The 20640-nt window shown below is 38.2% G+C and overlaps 1 protein-coding gene across 2 annotated transcripts in view; it reads right to left on the bottom strand.

Annotated features, from left to right (window-relative positions):
* vps8 (VPS8 subunit of CORVET complex) overlaps window positions 1-20640 on the bottom strand; it is a 106111-nt gene that overhangs the window by 19193 nt on the left and 66278 nt on the right. For both annotated transcript variants that reach the window (XM_040138882.1, XM_040138883.1), the window contains exons 20-33: window positions 19204-19250; window positions 17277-17499; window positions 16972-17061; window positions 15663-15714; window positions 15506-15548; window positions 14445-14517; window positions 12179-12298; window positions 11255-11326; window positions 10638-10757; window positions 4501-4557; window positions 4239-4321; window positions 2868-2952; window positions 2157-2255; window positions 1644-1733 (exon numbers count right to left, since the gene is read on the bottom strand). In XM_040138882.1, the coding sequence (XP_039994816.1) occupies window positions 1644-1733; window positions 2157-2255; window positions 2868-2952; window positions 4239-4321; window positions 4501-4557; window positions 10638-10757; window positions 11255-11326; window positions 12179-12298; window positions 14445-14517; window positions 15506-15548; window positions 15663-15714; window positions 16972-17061; window positions 17277-17499; window positions 19204-19250 (1254 nt within the window). The remainder of the gene's footprint in view (window positions 1-1643; window positions 1734-2156; window positions 2256-2867; window positions 2953-4238; window positions 4322-4500; window positions 4558-10637; window positions 10758-11254; window positions 11327-12178; window positions 12299-14444; window positions 14518-15505; window positions 15549-15662; window positions 15715-16971; window positions 17062-17276; window positions 17500-19203; window positions 19251-20640) is intronic.

Below are 20640 nucleotides of genomic sequence, written 5' to 3'. Positions count from 1 at the left end.
CACGTTCAATATATGGCTCATGCTTTTTTTTTTTTAATTTTTGAATTGCATTGCAGTAATGGTAATTTCAAGTCAGTAGAAAACAACTGTTCTCTTTAAAGAACTAAAAAAAGAAAAAGTAACTTTCCCCAAACAGGTTCACAGGAGCCATATAGCCAAAAAGCTATTCAATGCAAAAAGCTTGAAATTTCAACTTGCTCAGTTTATTTATTAAATGCAGGCACTGAGAGGGTGGGGTTCAAAAGTAATTAGACAAACCAACATAATCATAAATATAAGAATTAATTTTAATACATGATGACACTCCTTTGCATTCAATGACTGCTTTATGTCTAGAACCCAAGTGACATCGCCAAATGCTGAGTTTCCGTGCCTTGAGATGCATTGCCAGGCCTTGACTGCAGAGGCCTTCAGTTGCTGCTTGTCTGTGGGTCTTTTTGCCTTCAGTTTTGTCGTCAGTAAGTGAAAAGCATGCTCAGTGGGGTTGAGGTCAGGTGACTGACTTGGCCATTGAAGAATATTCCATTTCTTTGCCTTGAGAAGCTCTTGGCCTGCTTTCTCAGTATGTTTTGGGTCATTATCCATCTGTACTATAAAGCACCGTCCTGTCATTTTTACAGCATTTGGCTGAATCTGAGAAGGCACTATAGCCCTTTACACTTCAGAATTCATCCTGCTACTTGTATCAGCAGTCACATCATAAATTAACACCAGTGACTCAGTTCCATTGACAGCCATGCATGTCCATACCATAACACTGCCTCCACCATGTTTGACTGATGTTGTGGTATGCTTTGGATGATGAGCCTTTCATTCTGCATACTCTTCTCTTCCTACCATTCTAGTACAAGTAAATCTCGGTTTCATCTTCAAAGAATCTTCTTCCAGAATTTTTTTAGATGTTTCCTGGCAAAGTCTAATCTGGCCTTTCTGTTCTTGAGTGTTACCAGTGGTTTGAACATAAGGGAAACCCTCTATTTACCGTTCATTAAGGCATCTCTTAATTGTAGACTTTGACAATGATATGCCTACCTCCTCGAGAATGTTCTTGGTAGATGTTGTGAAGGGTTTTTTCTTCACCAAGGAAAGACTTCTGTGATCATCCACTTTACTTGCCTTGCATGGTCTTCCAGGCCTTTTGGTGTTGCTGAGCTTACCAGTGCATTCCTTCTTTTTAAGAATGTATCAAATTGTCGATTTAGACTCTCCTAAAGTTTCTGGCATCTGTCTGATAGGTTTGTTTTGTTTTTTCAGACTAATGATGACCTCCTTCACTTGCATCAACAATTCTTTTCTCTCGCATATTTCCCAAAAACAGCTACGAAATGCAAATTCAAAACTTGGAATCAACTCCAGAACTCTTATCTGCTTAATTTGTCATGTTAATGTCAAATAACGAGGGAACAGGCCACACCTGGCCATGAAACTGATCAGTTGTCAATTGTCTAATTGCTTTTGAGGCTCTGAAAATGAGGGACTATATATAAAAATGGCTTTAATTCCTAAACAGGTAATGTGATATTACGTGATATTAACACCCCACTTGCTGGTGTACAGAGGCAGAATTACAAAAATTGTGTCACTGTCCAAATATTTATGGACCTAACTGTATTTAATAACATCATTATTTGTTTTGAGCTTACCTCGAGCTCAGAGATAATTTGCTGCACCTCTTCAGTGAAGTGAAACACCACTATGTCAGCTGACTTGCAGGGGTCAAGGGTCACCAGCTCCTGTAAAAAATATAAAAAATAGACCACTGCACTAAAAAAAAAGTTCACTAAACAAATCTAGGCTGATACATGATTTTGTTCATTCAACTTGTGACCAACAAGCAATGTTACTTTCTCCTTTCCTCTTAAAAAGATGCTGATGTTAAAGGGTTGGTTCAAACAAATGATACAAAAAGAAACGTTTTTTATTTACCCTTAGTAGTATCTAGGTTCAGGCATCTGTTCCGGATGCTTCCTGGATCCTGAACATGCTTGACTACATATCCCATCTAGCCTGGAAATACCTCAGGATGCCCCAGGAGTAGCTTGAGACTGGGGAGAAGGACCTCCATCCTACCTTGCTTACCACTGTGACCCATCCTGGATAAGCACCAGAAACTGATGGATAAATGTTTGTATATGTCTGCTTTAGTATGTACTGACCTGGGTGTGTTGTAATACTTTGTCCTTGACTGCTTGTTTCTCCTCAGGGCTGTAGCCAGGCATGGACAGCAGATTGTGGATGTAGCTGAAGATCTCCCCCTACACACACACACACACACACACACACACACACACACACACACAAACACAGACAGACAGACAGACAGACAGAGACATGAGCACACAGACACACACACACACACGCACGCACGTGCACACACATGCACGCAGACACACACACACATGCACGCAGACACACACACAAACACATGCACGCACACACACACACACACACACACACACACACACACATGCACGCAGACACGCACACACACACATGCATGCAGACACACACACACACACACACACACACACACACACACACACACACACACACACACACACACACACACACACACACACACAAACATACACCCACAAACACTTTAAATGCTTTATTTGAATCCACCAATTACATTACAAATGTCTACAGAAAACAAACACAGCCAGGCTACCTGTCCTGGCAAACTTTCACCAGCTGTCTAGCCCTTCTTTTTTTTTTGCTAAGCCTGCCAATCATGACCCACTAACAAAGTCTACACACAAACTCACACACACACATAAATCATCATACATGCAAATGCACACATTCAAATTTAACTCATTTTGAAAAAATACATGTTAGTTTGATAAATCTGAAATGTACATTACCTTTCTTAGGGGGTCTCTCAGGTAGCAGTCAATGATCCTGTCATACAGATGTTTCTTCTCATAAAGAAATTCACAGATTTGGTAGCTGGCGTGTAAGACGGGGGGACAAAAAAAAACATAACAGAGTTGACAAAGTGTAATAATAATAATAATAATAATAAAAATAATAATAATCATGACAATAATAATAATAATCATGATAATAATAATAATAATCATAATAATAATAATAATAGACATATATAAAGAACTTATCTAAGTTACCATTAGATTAGCACTGATAATGTTATTAATAATAGTAACTTATATAAGTTACTATTATAACTTGTTTCCAGTGTTATACCTGGTGTTTCACAAGTAGCTGACCCAAAATCAGTAAAAAGCAACTCTGTGAGACTGAGCGCCAACTGGATATCTTAGATAAGACTGTCTCAGTGAATGACTTGGTGGGTCATTAGCCTGTTCCAATTATCAGTATTGTGAAGTTAAAGGTGCACTAGTCAATATTTTATATTAACTATGGTTCAAATGACTGTGTGTAATTTGAAAAACAGCAGACTAACACATAGCCTCTAACTGTGTCTAAGAAAGTGGAACATGTAGAAGCTGAAGAGATATTTTTCTCAGTAGTTGGTATATACAAAAAAAACAACAACAAAAAAAAACAAGTAATGGAGGTGTTGTAACTTCACCTCAGTTACAACTCCACTGGCAAGATCTTGTATACCCATTTGTATATCCATGCAGCTAAGCCTAAAGTTAAAGCCACTGAGTGGCTTCACAGATGGTCTAGTAACTGTCACGTCCACCGTAACAGCGTACTGTATGTCTGGTAGAATAAACACAGTGCAAACATTTCTTCCTCTGGCTCTTGTGGCTATTTTTGCTCACCCACGCACAAGGATCTTCATTTGCACATGAAAGAATCCATTGCAGCAATTGATGTACAGTATTTCTCTAAATATTCAACATGTTCACCAATACTTCACAGTAGTGTTTTCACCACGGGACAGTCAAAAACTGTTAAGCCTTTCCGTCAAATAACACCTGACACCTGACTGAAACTTCCTACCAATAATCCACAGCACAAAAGTGACACCCTGTGTACTAGAACTACATTAACAAAAACAATTGGCCACTCTTAAGGATATGGCTCCTACAACTTTTGTGAAGAACCATCCACGGAATATGTGAACTACATTTTAAATAACTTTGACCAAGGGTGTGAGCTCTTAAAATTTATATGTTACAAAATATTTAACTTAAAAAGTAAACGGTAGATATGGAGTTCCAAGATGCTACAATTACTTGAATATACTGTAATTATTAAATGCAAATGTCTGTGGTTCCAGTCTTTGGTGAGCTACTCACAACTTGGCCTTTTCTGCCAAAGCCAACAGCCTTCCTTCATTAAACTGGACCACACCCCCAACCTGCAGTAGCTCCAGAAGGACCTATAAATCAGTCACAATAAAGACCAGTGATACGACGTGATGAAATCATCTAGCAAATCACAGACTGCAGGTATGAATGTAGTAGAGTGTAGGCAGGTACAGTGTATACACACCCACACGGACACACACACACACACACACACACACACACACACACACACACACACACACACACACACCTGCTGCCTCTCAGTGTGTCGGGAGTCATCGTCTGGGCAGCACAGGAACTCCAGAACCTGGAAAGACAGTGAGAGCAAAGATGCAGATAAATGGTTCTCTAGGTTGGCTATTCTGATAAATGCTGCCTAAAGTAATGTGCTGGTCTAACAAAACAACTGATGAGACAGAGGCAAAGGAGACACAACAATATTATCCTTATATTTATAATTATGTTGGTTTGTCCAATTACTTTTTAGCCTCTCAAAATGAGGGACTATGTATTAAAATGTCTGCAATTCCTTAATGGTTAATGCAATATTTTTCTTAAAGCTGAAGGTTTAAACTTCAATCACATCTTGATGGCTTTCTTTCATATACTTACGTCCAAATATTTATGTACCAGACTGTATAAACTATATAAGGAAGAGATGTTAATAAAGATTCCATCATTTAGGCAGGTGGGAGGAAAGAGAACAAAGCAAAATACAGGTACCACACAACGATGAACAATAATGATAATGAGACCTAATAATAGGGCTAATAATAATAATCGAACTAAATATAATATTAATTATAATAATCAATAAAGCTCAAACCAGTGCCTCAACAAACAGGACAAATGAGGCAGAATCTGGAAATATGAGATCTGGAGCACATGATAATAATGAGAGTTTACATAAAATAGGTCACATAGTCACACTTTCAAATGTGAATTGCAGTTAAAGGGGATGTGATTGGCCATAACAGAATGGTGTATGAAAACAAAGGGGTAACTTTTTTGCAGCTCACTCCAAACGTTTCATGTGTGAAAATTGAAGGCTCTGAAAACTTTTTTTTTTTGGAAAATTTTGGACTTAGTTCTAAATGGCAGGTAACAGTGTGAGCATTTTAACATTATAACTACTAAAGGGGAATTAAAAGGGGATAAGTGGATGTTAAGGGGTTAGAAGTACAGTAGTTTAGGGCAAGAGAATAGTGTTGTCAGAAGGCCCATTAGATTTATAATGGCAGAGCCTGATATCCACTGTACAGCTTAATGATAGGTAAGAATCATTTAACATGAATACTGGGCTTTTATGAGAATTCTCGCCCAACTTTTCTCACATTTTAATGTACATTGATAAATACTAAGGGACAGTATGAAGAGAAGGGGGAGTGACTGTTATATTTTATTTTATAAAAAAGCAAGTCTCCCCAGTCTTATTTATATTTTTGCTGAAAAAAAAATGCAATACCCTCCACCCAAGATCTAAAAACAAATTATAGATGAAATTAGCCACTCTCAAATGTTGAAGAGAGCTACCAGATTAACTGGGTTTATAACCAGCACATTTGCCAACCGTGAACATGCTCCAGCTCTTATGATGTAGCCTCATGTGTATGAGATCAGAAGTCTGTAATCACCTAAGTAATCACAGTGGTGACATTATGCCAAGTTGCATGGTGGAGATGTTTCCTCCAAACAGCTGTTCCAAAGAGCGCACTGTTATTGATCAAATCACACATTAATATGTCTTTGAATTAAAGTTCAGTGCTCACTGATGTGCAGAAGTGAGAGAAAAAATCTGTGTCCAGCGTGTTCTATTACACTATTGAACAGAAGGCTCTTTTGTGCCCAGTCGAGTTGGCTTTTATGCACCGTTTTATGGATTGTTACCATATAGCTGAATAAGCACATTGATTCAAAGATGCCGCACAAGTTTTGTTGCTGAGGATTCCAAAAAATAAAAATAAATATGAATTACATCAGATTGTATTGGTGTAAGAGATGAGATATCTGAGTGTCATAAAATAATGACATGATGCCTGCACTTGGAGACAAATAACACACACTATGTCACGGTAAATGGATTGCATTTATTTAGTGCTTTTCTAGTCTTATCGACCACTCAAAGCGCTTTATTCTACTGCCACATTCACCCATTCACACACACATACATACAGCGCTTTTCTATACAAACAGCGCTTTCTATACACACACATTCACACACCGTTGATACATCGGAGGCAATTTTAACTTCATCATGCGGACTGGAGGAGCCGGGGATCGATCTTCCGGTTAGTGGACGACCCGCTCTACCTCCTGAGTCGCAGCCCCCCCTGTCAGTCTCTCTTAGTACAACTGACAGTCAGGTACATATTAAAATCAGAAACTGACTCAAGAAAAATCGGAAAATACTAAAGAAATCCATCAACAAAGATTCCTGAAATGACACTGCTTGAAACAGCAAATCTTGTTAGCCTTCAAGACTGCACGTGCTCCCAGAATAGCAGGAGTCCTCCTGATCAGCGTGACATCTCCTGCATCATGAAGGTCAGCACTTTAGACACTGACCACGCAAATTGTGCAGAATGTTATAAAACCTCCACCTATAAAGCAGGAGGACGCCTATTAAGTGTCTTACAATAATTAAACCGTTCAGGCTTCACTAATCTGAGTCACATAACCAGGCACGTTAACAACTCTGCGGTTAAAAGTCTCAGAGGGAATATTTTCCTCTGGATAGCTGCGCCAAACAGAGCACCAGCAAATACAGTTAATCACTGTCAGTAAATGGTCAAAGTAACCGCTCACCGACATGCTGGAGAGAGGGAGACAGCACGAATTCTCATGCTGCACCACCGATGTTAGCTCTCGTTCTACACACAGTTGTTTCAACTTCATGGATAATATGATACATTTAACTTTACTGTAGGGCAGCTTGTTATGATGCAGAATAAAGGAACGACTGTACAGGATTGTGAAAAATGATGTGCTCTTTAGTAGAGGTGTTCAATCAGTAATAAATAATAACATCAACGTGTATTGTATTTTTCAAAATGGACATTATCTGCTTGTTTGGTGGTGATGAGGAATTTAAAAGATTCAAAATTTAAAAGATTGTGCAACTGCATGTAAAACACACATATGTGCCCCATGTCTTTTTTCGTATCTTTTTTTGTTCTCTTTTTTTATATAATAAATCTCACAAGGGAAGACTGAACAAAAATAAATGGATACGATGAAAACACACCCTCCCCTGCAGTTTAATGCTGTTCATAGTGAATTTAAATTTAGAAATGTGAAAACCATAAGCTGATTAAAAAAATGCGATCCTGTAAGGTGCAGCCACTGGTTAGTGAGACAAGAAGCAGACAAGCCATGTGAACCATTACTTTTTCAGTTTCACCAACTTTTAATGGACATGTAGCAACCTGCAGATATGCAGAGATATTTAATTGAGATGCAGTTTGTTTAAGTGTGATGGTAATTGTGATTTGTGCAATAGCTTCCTATCAATATTAGCATACCTTTCAATGTGGTAACAGCTTATGTTACTGTGTGTTGCTTGTGTGTGTATGTTGTTTGCTATTTTAAAGCTAAAATGAACTCAGCATGAAATAGCAAAATAGCTTCTGGATGAGTAAAGTGACTGACAAAACTTATGTATACTTCTTAGAGAGAGAGAGGACCAAGAAACTCTACATGGTCCCTACAGAAGAGTATAAGCCTCCCACTCTGCTACAGCTTAGTTTGGAGTTTTAAGGCCAGCCAGCCTGTAAATCCACTCACCGCCTCCCTTGCCATACATTGCCCAGTTTCCATCATTCTTTAGACATGTTTTAAATGACAGCCCAGGGATTTTGTGTGTAATAACTAACATTTGCACATGCTATTTATTTGGTAGCCTGCGCTAGCATGTAAAGTGGCCATTGTTTTTCAGCCCCCACACTCCTATGCGCCTGAAAAAGAAATGTCCAAAAAAATGCCATATTTCAGACTGAAATTAAAGGAACAGAAATTATGTAATGTAAATTAAAACTTCTGAAAAAGGGAAACAAATTTAAAGGGGCAGTGTAAGAATAGGCCATCTGTCCAATTCCTACTCCTAACAAATAGGGGGCAGCATATTACCAGAAAATTGGGATGTGCACCCCCATTGTAAGAAACAAGGTAATGTACTCTCCTTCCCTTCCCCTGTTCCATAGTCGGACTGGCCATCAGGCATACTGGGAGACATCCCTTACTAGGATTAAATCAAAAACTCATATATTCCTGTTAAGTGGAGTCAACTTCTTTTCTTTCTTAATTCATATTTACGTTTAAGAGTCTAAAAAGTTATTTCATTTGGTTACAAAGGTTAGCATGGTAAACAACAGGTTAAAGTACCCAGACCCTTTAGAGAGTACATAACTATTTTGCTACAGGTGCCGGTTGCTATTGTAACATTTCTTCAAAAGTGTCACATTTACTTTTTTTTTTTATTTCAGCCAAAAAGTTAAAAAAAAACAAAAACAGGGGGAGCCAGGTAGATGAAGAAAAAAGGTTGGTGCGGGGTGTGTGTTAAAATAGCAACAGACAGAGACAGAAAGATATACAGTAAGGTATGTGAGTATTTGGACAGTGACACAATTTTAGGAATTTTGCCATCAAGATATGACTGAAGTGTAGAATTTCAGCTTTAATTCAAGGAGTTTAACAAAAATATTGCATTAACTGTTAAGAAATTACAGCCAATTTTATACATAGTTCCTCATTTTCAAAGGCTCAAAAATAATTTGACAATTGACAGACAATAAGTTTCACGGCTACGTGTGGCCTGTTCCCTCATATTTCATGACAAATTAAGAAAAAAAAAGTTCTGGAGTTGATTCCAAGTGTTGCATTTGCATTTGGTAGCTGTTCATGGGCACACTCAATATGCAATCCCAAAACCCCTCACAACATTTAGCCAAGTAAAGAACAGTCTCAAGGCGGTAGGCATATCATTGTCAAAGTCTACAATCAAGAGAGGCCTTCATGAATGTAAATACAGAGGGTTTACCTCAAGGTGAAAACCACAAGTAACACTCAAGAACAGTCAGGCTAAATTATACATTGCCAGAAAACATCTAAAAAATCCTGCCCAGTTCTGGAAGCAGATTCTTTGGAAAGATGAAAACAAGATTAACTTGTACCACAATGATGGGAAGAGAGGAAGGACAAAGGAACAGCTCAAGATCCTGATCATCTGTTCTGGCTTTGACATATCTTGCAATATTTGAGTTCCAAATTTTAATGAACAAGGGCTGTATGTTTTTTTAACATTGAGAAGGTGGCCAAACAATTATAGCAATTATAACAATTATTATACATTTGCATCCACAATTTACATGTATCACTACATTGTCTTTTTTCCTTTCTTTCTCTCTCTGTCTCTCCATTTCTGTCTCCAGCATCAATGTTTGCCTTTTAAGCACCCTGGCACCCCCATTTGCTGCCTGTATACTGCCTATGCCAGCAGCCAACTCTGTATGTTTACTTTACACAACCCACGCAGGTCTAAAACACTCAGTGAAATAAATTATTTATGTGTTAACTGGAAAAATCAACAAAAAACTGTCTGCCATTCAAATTTGTGATACTTACCGAATATATTGTATGGTGAAAGCAATTTATTTTCACTTTCAACAGTTTTCTAATAAACAAAAAACACCAGTTTCAACTGACATCTGAATCTGCTGAGTTAAGTATTTTGTTAATCCTGGAGATGAAGACAGACTGTGAGCATAATGTCCAAAGCTATAGTGGCCCAAAGTATATTGGCCCTTGTGGATACAGGATGTATTCACTGGCTGAAGAGGTGTACTCTGCCTTGGATGAAAAGGCATCATCTGACTATGACATGGTAAAAGCAGCTGTGCTATCTGTCAAAGAGCTGGTACCTGAGGTCAGCACATTTCCTTTCCTTAAAGAAACTGTCTGGTTTCTCCCATGTTGAGTTTGCTTGTTAAAAGAAATCTTTTGATAGGTGGCGATCACCAGCACAGGTGGCACAGTCATATGAGAAGTTTATCATTCTAGAAGAGTTTAAAATTTGCTTCTCAGTAGATTTACGAACACACCACGAAGATCATAAAATTGATTCTTTGAGAAAAGTGGCTGTGGTTGCTGATGACTATGAATTGGTGCTCACGCATTTTGGGAGAGTGGAGTCTAAGCAGAAAAACCTTGCGCATTTGATCGTGGTATTTTTTAATTAATTGTTATGTCTTCACTATTCATTTCCCTGTCCTTGTGTGCCTTAAGCTTTGCCTGTATTGCCCATACCAGCTTCCAGTTCTCTGTGAAAGTATTGGGTTAATATGATCTTTAATTAAATCCTTGGGATATTTAAGAGATCTGACCACTGGTTACCTGATCAAAGAGCTTCCTGTTCACAAAAAGAGTGTTGTCTGGCTTGGCCAACTGTCGAGCCAAAAAGGTGAAGAGCCCGCCCACCTGGGAGGGAGTAAAGTCTGGGTTGTCCACCATCACCTAGGTAACCAGAAAGACATATTAATGATCAAGGCAAAGAAAAAGATGCAGAGAAAATAACAACAGTAATAGTAGTTAATGATATTATTAGCATCTCTCTTAAACCATAAGTTATTTCTGTCCAGGATAGCAGTCAAGATGTCTCTACAGCTGTTCTGACATGAAGCCCTTCAGGCAAGCTTAATGCTGTCTCGGTGTGTTCTTGGGTTTGAGAAACCCAGGGACATTTTGTAATTTAAAAAAAAAAAAAAATTCTTTAATATTCCACCTATACAGGGTGACCACGTCACTGAATGTACGTCACCGGTTGTCTGACTGATTTGGAGTGAACGAGAGCAACAACCGAGGTATTTGTGCTGGAAATAGTTCTGCAAGATCACTTTGTCTGTTTCAGAAAAAGACAAGATTTCACCTCCTTCATGCTTCATGTGGTTTTCACTATCAATACATATGTAAAACAAATACAACAGCATGTGGAATTATTTTTGTGATTTTACCTGAAGTAAGATGTCCACTATCCTCTGCTGATACTCAAGGGCCTGCTTGTCATTCTTAAAGTCTTCAAATGTCTAGAATTAAGTAAGAACCAAATCATAAATTACAGAAAAAAGCAATGAAAGCAAATCTCAACTTTCAAAGGCGACATTTTAATTTTTTAAGAAGGAGAATGAAAACACAATCTGAGCGTGGTTAGTTGAAATCTACTAAAACAAGACTAACAAGGAACTAGGACTGAGTGCAGTCCACTTTTAATTTGAACAATTCAGAATGTTTGAAAATTACAGCTGGATGCCAGAAGTAATTGGTTGTGCACCCAACACTATAATACAATACAGCATACAATATAAGGCCCTCTAGTTTACCCTTCTCACCCAAACCTTTTTCTTTTAACTCAACCCTTTTGTGAATAATGGCATTTCATATTCAGCCTTCACTGTGCCCCTGTGTTGCATCTCCCCAGTTTTAAGTTGTCCCCAAATATAATAAGAATCCCCCAAATAAAAATTGAAAAAAAAACTTGAAATAAACGATTTGGAGCATCCGACGGAGGACAAGAAAAAAAACTTGGCCTCCTCAGCAGTGGTCAGTGGTCAATTCCTATTCACCTGGGTGTTAATGAAGTGTCAGGCAGATGAGGGATTGTTAGCAGGATGTGGATCAGGGAGACTTCAAATATGTCAGAAAAGACTCATAGCAGCCTGCTGTGACAGGCTAACACATGACAATTTTTTTGCTTGACAAATTAAATGGCAAGTAAATTGACCCTTCTACTGAAGGTGAGGGTGGTCTTATAAAGGAACTGATTCAGATTAATGGTCTACTGTAAGATTCTCAAGATACAGTCATCCAGTCTATCACCATGCTAAACACATAATTACCAGCATCATGACAACAGTTAAAATAATATGAAGAGATCTCACCATGGCAAGGACATTGAGAAACTCCCGGGTGTCAAAGTGGAGGAGTGTACGAATAAACGGGAAAACCTCCTCCTCCTCCGATGAGTCAGCTGAATGGAGACGGATCAAGAACTCAAACACCTCAAACACACACACACACACACACACACACACACACACACACACACACACACACACACACACACACACACACACACACACACACACACACACACACACACACACACACAGGTTAACCTACAAGTAGAGCTCCAGAGAGCTCCATGTCCAGAGATGAGTTGCTCTCAACTGCTCTCAGCTCACAGCACCCAGTGATTACACTGCGACCCAAATCAAACAGACCATCAGGTGGGTGATGAGTTTGGCTAAATGCTAAATGTTAAAATGCTCACAGTGGACCCTCCTGCTATGACTTTGTTCACTCATTAAATTCTACTGTGATTGAGGTGTTCACCACCTTTCTGCTGTTTTTTTACAATCCCTGTTCTGACTGCAGAGCTCATTCAGCCAAATGTTTGTAAATTTTGAAGAGTGCAGTGAGACATGAGAGTGGAAATGTTTATGTTTTGCATTAAGAATGAACAGGTAGAGCAGTAGAGCCTAGAACACATTGTGAAGGACTTTGCTGAGTACAAGACTCACAGAGTGACGTTCAGAAAACAACACACTCACTGATTATTGTAACTGAGCTGAGAATGTCAACAACCGCTGCTGCCTAGCAATGAAGCATTTTGTGTGTGCACTACACTGTGTGCAAAAAACTGAGCAGGCTTTCTTTTTGCTTTTTTTTTACATGTGTCTGTGGCTGCAGCCGCTGTGGAGTTTATATTGTTTATACATCTCTGTGTTTTCTGCCTTAGTGCTGCTTTTTTCTGGTGTTAACGCTATAAAATGTGGCAGGCTAGTAAATTTATGTAGCTTAATATTGCTACAAGTCTATGGTCTATGTGCATACTTTTTATTTTTTGCAGGTCATTTATGTTTAAGTGTCTGAGTTGTCCTCTTTTCTGGTTAATTCTAATCTAATTCTCTTATGCTAAAGTTTGTATATGATACGTATTGCAGTTTAATATTTGAAAATGATAATCAGTTGTATGCGCAGACTGCAAAGTGCTTCTCTACAGAGATGGAATTTAAATGTTGGTTGGGGATGAGGGCTGGGGGTGGTTCTCACCTGGGAACGGCATGTATTCATTAATATTTTGATGCACTTTATCTTGTAGTCATAGTATAAGGATGTTCTTTAATTTAATTTTATCACATTATCCTTCCCCTTCCCCCTTTAAAAAATATAATGCAGTAATGTTTACTCAGAGTAGATATTAACTGACTTACAATTTATTTTTATCTGAGTACATCTTTACACAAGTAATTTTACCTCTACTTGAGTAGAAGTACTAGTACTTTTCCTTGAATAAAATTTTCCAGTACTCTTTCCACACCATTAAGGGTAAGAAAGAGCTACTATAAAGCCTGTATCCTGGCCCATTTCCACACTGACCTCTGTAACAGAGTTGTAGTCAACCAAAGAAAATCTTGGTCGACTGAAATCGTACCTACTCTTCAACCAATCGATTGGTCGTGACGAACAAAAAATCTGTACGTTATCTCTAGATTAACTAAATTGGCCACGGTGAACTGAGTTTACTCTACCTGGTAGCGTTATTAGCCTAAATGATTTATAAATAAACATAAAAAGCTAGTATTCAAAGCATGTTTAATCATTTTAAACTAATTATTTTATACTGAAATGATGACAACAGACTTAGAGCCAACCAGTGTACACCTGCCCATAGTCATATGATTTTCAAAACTAGAATATCAACTGGTGATCATAGCACAAGAATTATTGAGGAATATACACTCAAAACCTCAAGGGTTAAACACTAAAGTTGACGGAGCATCCTAACACAAACAAGTTAGCCTACCCTTTTTAGGTGATATGTCGTGTTGGTTGTTGATCTGTGATATGTAAACTGCTGTTTGCATAGTTTACATGCAGGCACACAGATGACCTCTTTGACATGGTGTCAATTAGTTTGGAGCCACTCTGAGTAAATGTTCATAAACGTTAAATAAGTTAGACCTAGCAGTCTCCAGTACACTGGTCGAGTTCAAAGTCGTGAAAACTGGTTCACAACACCCCCCCATTTTCACAGATAGTCTGCCCCTCCCACTGCCGCAGTAAACACTGGATTAATCCTGGAAGGCTATTGATGTAGTGCTTTCCTCCTAATGAAAGTAACACTGCCGATTGTCTACATACCTGGTTCTTGACTTGAACCACAAGACCTTCAGGGATGTCTCCCAGTGGATATGCCCTTCCTGCAAGGCAGCAACTATATACACAACATGCAGGCACACACGCACACAGGCAAAAACTCAACTCAAAGGTTGAAATTCAATTAAACATGATCTTCTGACAACACGGACGTACATTTGCATCCACAATTTACATGTATCACTACATTGTCTTTTTTCCTTTCTTTCTCTTCTCTCTCTTCTCCTTCTGTCTGTCTCATCAATGTTTTTTTGCCTTTTAACCCCCCTGGCCCCCCTGCCATGCTGCTATGCTGCTGCCCATGCCAGCAGCCAACTCTTTTTACTTTACACAACCCACGAAACACAAGGTTTTTAGGTCTAAAACACTCAGTGAAATAAATTATTTATGTGTTAACTGGAAAAATCAACAAAAAACTGTCTGCCATTCAAATTTGTGATACTTACCAAATATATTGTATGGTGAAAGCAATTTATTTTCACTTTCAACAGTTTTCTAATAAACAAAAAACACCAGTTTCAACTGACATCTGAATCTGCTGAGTTAAGTATTTTGTTAATCCTGGAGATGAAGACAGACTGTGAGCATAAGTTCCAAAGCTTCCAACCTTCCAGCTGTTAAATAATTTACTGGGAGACGTGAAGTCTTTTATGGGAAACAGAGATACTGGATGAGTATAGCATAAGGTATGACTGCATTAACGTGTTGAAATTTGCCAGATGTCTTTTGCACAGTTTTTTAGCACTTGAGCAGCTCATACATAAAGTGTTTTTTTCTTGTTTGTTTGTTTTCTTGTCTTTTTTAACATTTGACATAATTTCATACCAGTGAGTTCATTTTTTAATCAATATAATTAGGCATTTTTCTTAGTACCTGTGGAGCCAAGAACTTGATGGAACCTCTCTTAATCACATTAATCTTTGTCACCTCTTTGTCAGTGAAATTGTAGTAGCAGCTATAGACAGAAACCAAACTCTTGGCCATAATGTATGCCAGCTGCACAGACTAATGGACTGAGGAATTAATAGGTATTTGTGTGAACTTACCTTATGTACACCAGAAGTTTGTTTCCCATCACCACTTCCTCATCTGCCCATGAAGTGAAAAAGCACATTTAAAGACTTGCATGTGCTTTTCAAACTCTGTGCTATTGAGATACTTAAAATAATTGGTGCTATGGTGGGATTTGGTTTCAAGAATTACCTGTTAGGCTCCTCCCCTCCCTAAGAGGTGGTCCAATCATTGCAAAGAGTTTCTGAAATAAAAACACAAAGTACATAGAGAGGTACAGACGGGTGACAAATTAAAGGAAAAGCCTGGATAAATGAGTGGAGAAGTAGATGCCTGAAGTAAATGTAGATGCCTCCACATGGCATGAGGGGTCAATTAATGGTTTGCTGAGTATGGAAATGATGGGAATTATGCTATGGCCTTTGCAGTCGACCAATTGAACACCTATGGGAGATTTGGGACTGACATGTTAGACAACACTCTCCACCACCATCATGGAACACCAAATAAGGGAATATCTTTGGGAGAATGGTGTTCCATCCCTCCAGTAGAGTTCCACAGACTTGTAAAAAAGACGTCAAGGTGCAATGAGGCTATTCTGGCAGGAATGTGGTGGCCCAACACCTTACTAAGACATTTTATGGCGGTTTTTCCTTTAATTTGTCACCAGGCTGTATGTAATCAATTATTGATGAGGATTTGATGTAAAGTTCCTATTAAAAGCATTTATTAACTGACAAAAAATTAATAAATTAAAAATACATGACCAAAAAACGGATTCGATTGTGAACCAATTGCGATTGTATTTTTGGATGCTGTTACCAGTATTTGTTATTCCAGCTTCCACCTGCTCCATCATCTCACCTTATTTCCCATTACTTTTTTGTAATGACTCCTATTGCGTTAATAACACATTGGGACTGCAAATCAGCACGTATCATAATTTGATGATTAATAAGGTGGAATTATGTGACCTTGTTGATCCCACTGCTGAAATTTTTATTAGAAATTATGGCTGACGGCCGCAAACGGGTACAGAGTCCAAAGCAGTCAAATGGTCAACCATGTTATTCATGTAATTTGTCAATTTGAAGATTTCTTGCATAAAAAGTTTATTTGGGAACTTTTCACAATGAAGCGTTGTCTAATAAAGCCTTATCCCAGCAAAATAAGAGCAATTTAAACAATATTCTTCATAAAGGCAAGACAAAAGTGGAAACTCAGATTAAACCAAAGAATCCTTTCAACTCCACCTTTGCTTCATGAGACCTTTTTGTAGGAATTTATACACCTGAACCTAAACTAAAGGCCCCAAACGGCTTATCTCAGTTTGAGGAGGCTGAAAAGGTGAAATGGTTCGTACTTTGTTTACACATTGCCATTTAAGTCAAACTGACATTAAAGTCATCCTATTAATTTAGAAATATAATTAAGCTAGAAATTTGCATAAACTCTGACATGATGATAGTGATGAAACAAACCCTTTAAGTGGAGGACTTACCTCCATAGGTGTAACGTAATCATTCATTCCGCTGTTGAAAACGTAGATCATTGCATCATAGAGTTGGTTCTCCCAACACACTTGAACTACCTTCACACACATACAAACACAGAGAGAGAGAGAGAGAGAGAGAGAGAGAGAGAGAGAGAAAACCTATAATGAAAATAATATATCAGTGGAACCGTAGAAACTAATGGAGGTTTTCTAACAAGTCTTCACTAATTTTGGCTGCGGTCACCTGTGTATGGCATTATTTACTTACCATTCAGTCCTTACTGTACACAGACACACAAACACAAACACACCTGCTGTATGTCCAGGCTTGTGACATCCAGATGGACTATGCATCTCTCCAGGCTGTCCATCATAGCATTGGCATGGTAATGAGCCAGGAGGTCCCTCATGATGGGTGTAGTTAGGTGACCAAGGCGGTCCACAACAATGTATGCCTCCAGCGACTCAAGGAAAACACCCTTAGCAACTGTGTTCTCCACCAGCTGAGCATACAGTTGGTTGAACAGCAGGTCGCTACACACACACACACACACACACACACACACACACACACACACACACACACACACACATAAAGAAACATTTTATCTTTGTTGGTTACTGTGCTAAAATTAGTTTTCCTATACTTACTGGGCTTCTATCACAGTCAAATAGTTTTAGCCAGCTTTAACCTTTTAGGTCTGTTCCACACCTGTAGTTGCATTCAATTGGTTTTGACCAAGGAAAAAATATACATTGTTGCCTTTTACTATTGGTCTGTTACTGGTTCATTTATGTTATCTGGTGTCACAAAGAGCTCACAAGAAAATAATTGGTTATGAGAATTAATACTGTAGTCTAGTGTCATGTTTCACTCACTTCTTATTTAGGAAGTGCTCAAAGGAAAAATACCTATTTAGGTTGATGAAAAATTAAACATTAATTTTGGCATGTACATGTGAGAATGTACAGGTCAAAAATAATTAGGAATTTTCATCTGATGATAAATTTTCTGACTCTTCAAACTTTGTGATAACATTCAACAAAAGACAACAAAACTTTCAGATTAAGTGCAGAAAGGCAAAACCAAACCTCCATATGACTGCAGAGGATCTGCAGGAAGGTTTAGCTGACACAGGAGAGGTGGTGCACCGTTCTACTGTGCAGTGTTGATGCAAAAACAAAGGTCTACATGGAGGAGTCATCAGAAGGAAACCCCACCTAAATCCTTATGACAAAAGTCAACATCTGAAGTCTGCAAAGCAACATCTGGATAAGCCAGAGTGGTTTGGAAACAAGTTTGGAAAGATGAAGTTCAAATTGAGCTCGTTGGCCACAATCACTAAAGGTGTGTTTGGAGAAAAAAGGGTAAGCATTTGATAAAAAGAACACCTTGCCAACTGTTAAGCATGGGGTTGTACATATTCTGTTTTTGGGTTGTGTGGCAGCAGAGTGGTGCAGGAAACACTGCACAGATAGTTTCCACTAAATATCAGCAAATTCTGGATGCAAATGTCCTGTTGTCAGTCAGGAAAATGAAAGTGAAAAGAGGCTGGCTTCTACAACAATAGTCCATGAACTGCCTCAAGAAACACAAGCTGAAGCTTTTGGAACAGCCCCCACAGTCCCCTGGCCTTGTGATAACTGAAACTGAACATCACTGAAAATCTGTGGGTAGATCTTAAATATGCTGTGTGCGCAGGATGACCTACAAGAACCTGTAATCAAGTCGTGATAATCTTTTAGGTAAATTTATTTACAATAATTGGCTGAGAAATCTGCTGACACGTTTCGGCATAAAGCCTTCCTTTCTTTTTATAAAGGACACATCACCACTCAACACAAAACAGCTACACTTGTACAGCTGAGAAGAGTTACCACTTCCACCCCTACCCACAAAAAATAAAATCCACAGCCACAAATTGACACTGCACTGACAACAACATCCAAAGCAGTAAGGCTTGGTTAGGAGCTGACAGTTTTGAGGGAAAAAAAAGAAGAAAAAAAAACACTTTTGAAATCAATGCACAAGACATTCCTCTTTGTTTTGGTGTTTTTTACAACGGAGTGCTGCCCTTTCTCCTCACTTGGTTCTGGAGAATATAAACAGTCCTTTTTTAAGGCAGAGTACCGAGCTGAACTTCAGTGTAGGAGAAGCAAACCTGCGATCTCTTATGAACAAAGTACGTAATTTGCCATTGGATGGACAAACGTTTGCATACAAATGTATATACTTACGCTCTCTGAAGTAGCAGGCAGTAGTCCACCAGGACTGGAACCACATCCTGAACACACCACAGCAGGGAGAGAGAGGAGACTTTGATATTTAATGTTTTTCAATGAATTGTGTCAATAAAGTAGAGAAGACAAAAAAAAGCATTGCTACTTTCACACACACACTGTCAACTACATATACAGTATTTCAACCATTTATGCTTTACTTTTAGCTAACTGTTTGGACATCTCTAGATAACATGCACTATCAATCACAGCATGTAATGTTCAGGTGTTTTTGTCTATTTTTTCAAATTAGTGTTAGCTACTCTAATTTTTCCACATTTCCCTGTGAGGTTGGGGCAACTTTTACCCACGGGGGTACGTCACCCTTGGTTGGGAATTACAGCAATAGAGAATATACATGCAATATTTTTAGCGTATTCTCATCAACATAAATGGGGTTGTAGAAACTCATAATGTAATAACTGTGGATAGGTTACTGCGCTAAAAGCAGTTTTCCTATACTTACTGGGCTTCTATCACAGTCAGATAGTTTTAGCCAGCTTTAACCTTTCAGGTCTGTTCCACACCTGTAGTTGCATTCAATTGGTTTGGACCAAGGAAAAATGCTACATTGTAGCCTTTTACTATTGGTCTGTTACTGGTTCATTTAGGTTATCTGGTGTCACATAGAGCACACAAGGAAATCATTTTTTACAAGAATTAATAAACTGCTCACAAAAATTAAAGGCACACTTTTTAATCAGAGTATTGCATCAAGTCAATTAAACTTCTGGGATATTGATCTGATCATTTAAGTAGCAGAGGGGGTTGTTAATCAGTTTCAGCTGCTTCGGTGTTAATGAAATTAATAACAGGTGCAGGACAATATATTTAGTCTTCATCGACATAAATGGGGTTGTAGAAACTCATAATGTAATAACTGTGGACAATGTAATAAGTCACATCATGTAATAAAAAATTTATTAAAAACTGGTAATGTAATAATCTGCCTGTTATAATGGTGAGTGAATAACGTTATGACTGTTTTGTGCAACTTTTTACAAAAATGTAATACCTCAACATTTATTGTAATAAAAAATGAAAATATCTCTTGAATTTGTATTTTATATATCGCACAATTTCATCCTATCATATGGTCTGCATTGTTCAAATTCCTGTTGTGCCCCATGTCTTTATCGATACGGTTGTCACTCAAATACAAACCATATACAGTACAATGATTACAGATTGTTCCTTTATGTGCATTTTAAGTTTTTTATATACTGAAATAAAGCATGCCTTCCCAGAATCCACCTAAGATAAATGGCAAAAGAAAACCAAAAAACAAACAAAAAAAGATTCTGGCAAATCTAGTTCAGCCTATGAATGTATGTATAATTTATACGAGAATGTATTAAATAGTTTGTCAAAAATTGAAATCTTTGATGAGTGTTT

Source organism: Xiphias gladius, chromosome 11, assembly GCF_016859285.1.
Source record: "Xiphias gladius isolate SHS-SW01 ecotype Sanya breed wild chromosome 11, ASM1685928v1, whole genome shotgun sequence".
Lineage (NCBI taxonomy): Eukaryota > Metazoa > Chordata > Actinopteri > Istiophoriformes > Xiphiidae > Xiphias > Xiphias gladius.
This window is presented reverse-complemented; position numbering and strand designations above follow the sequence as displayed.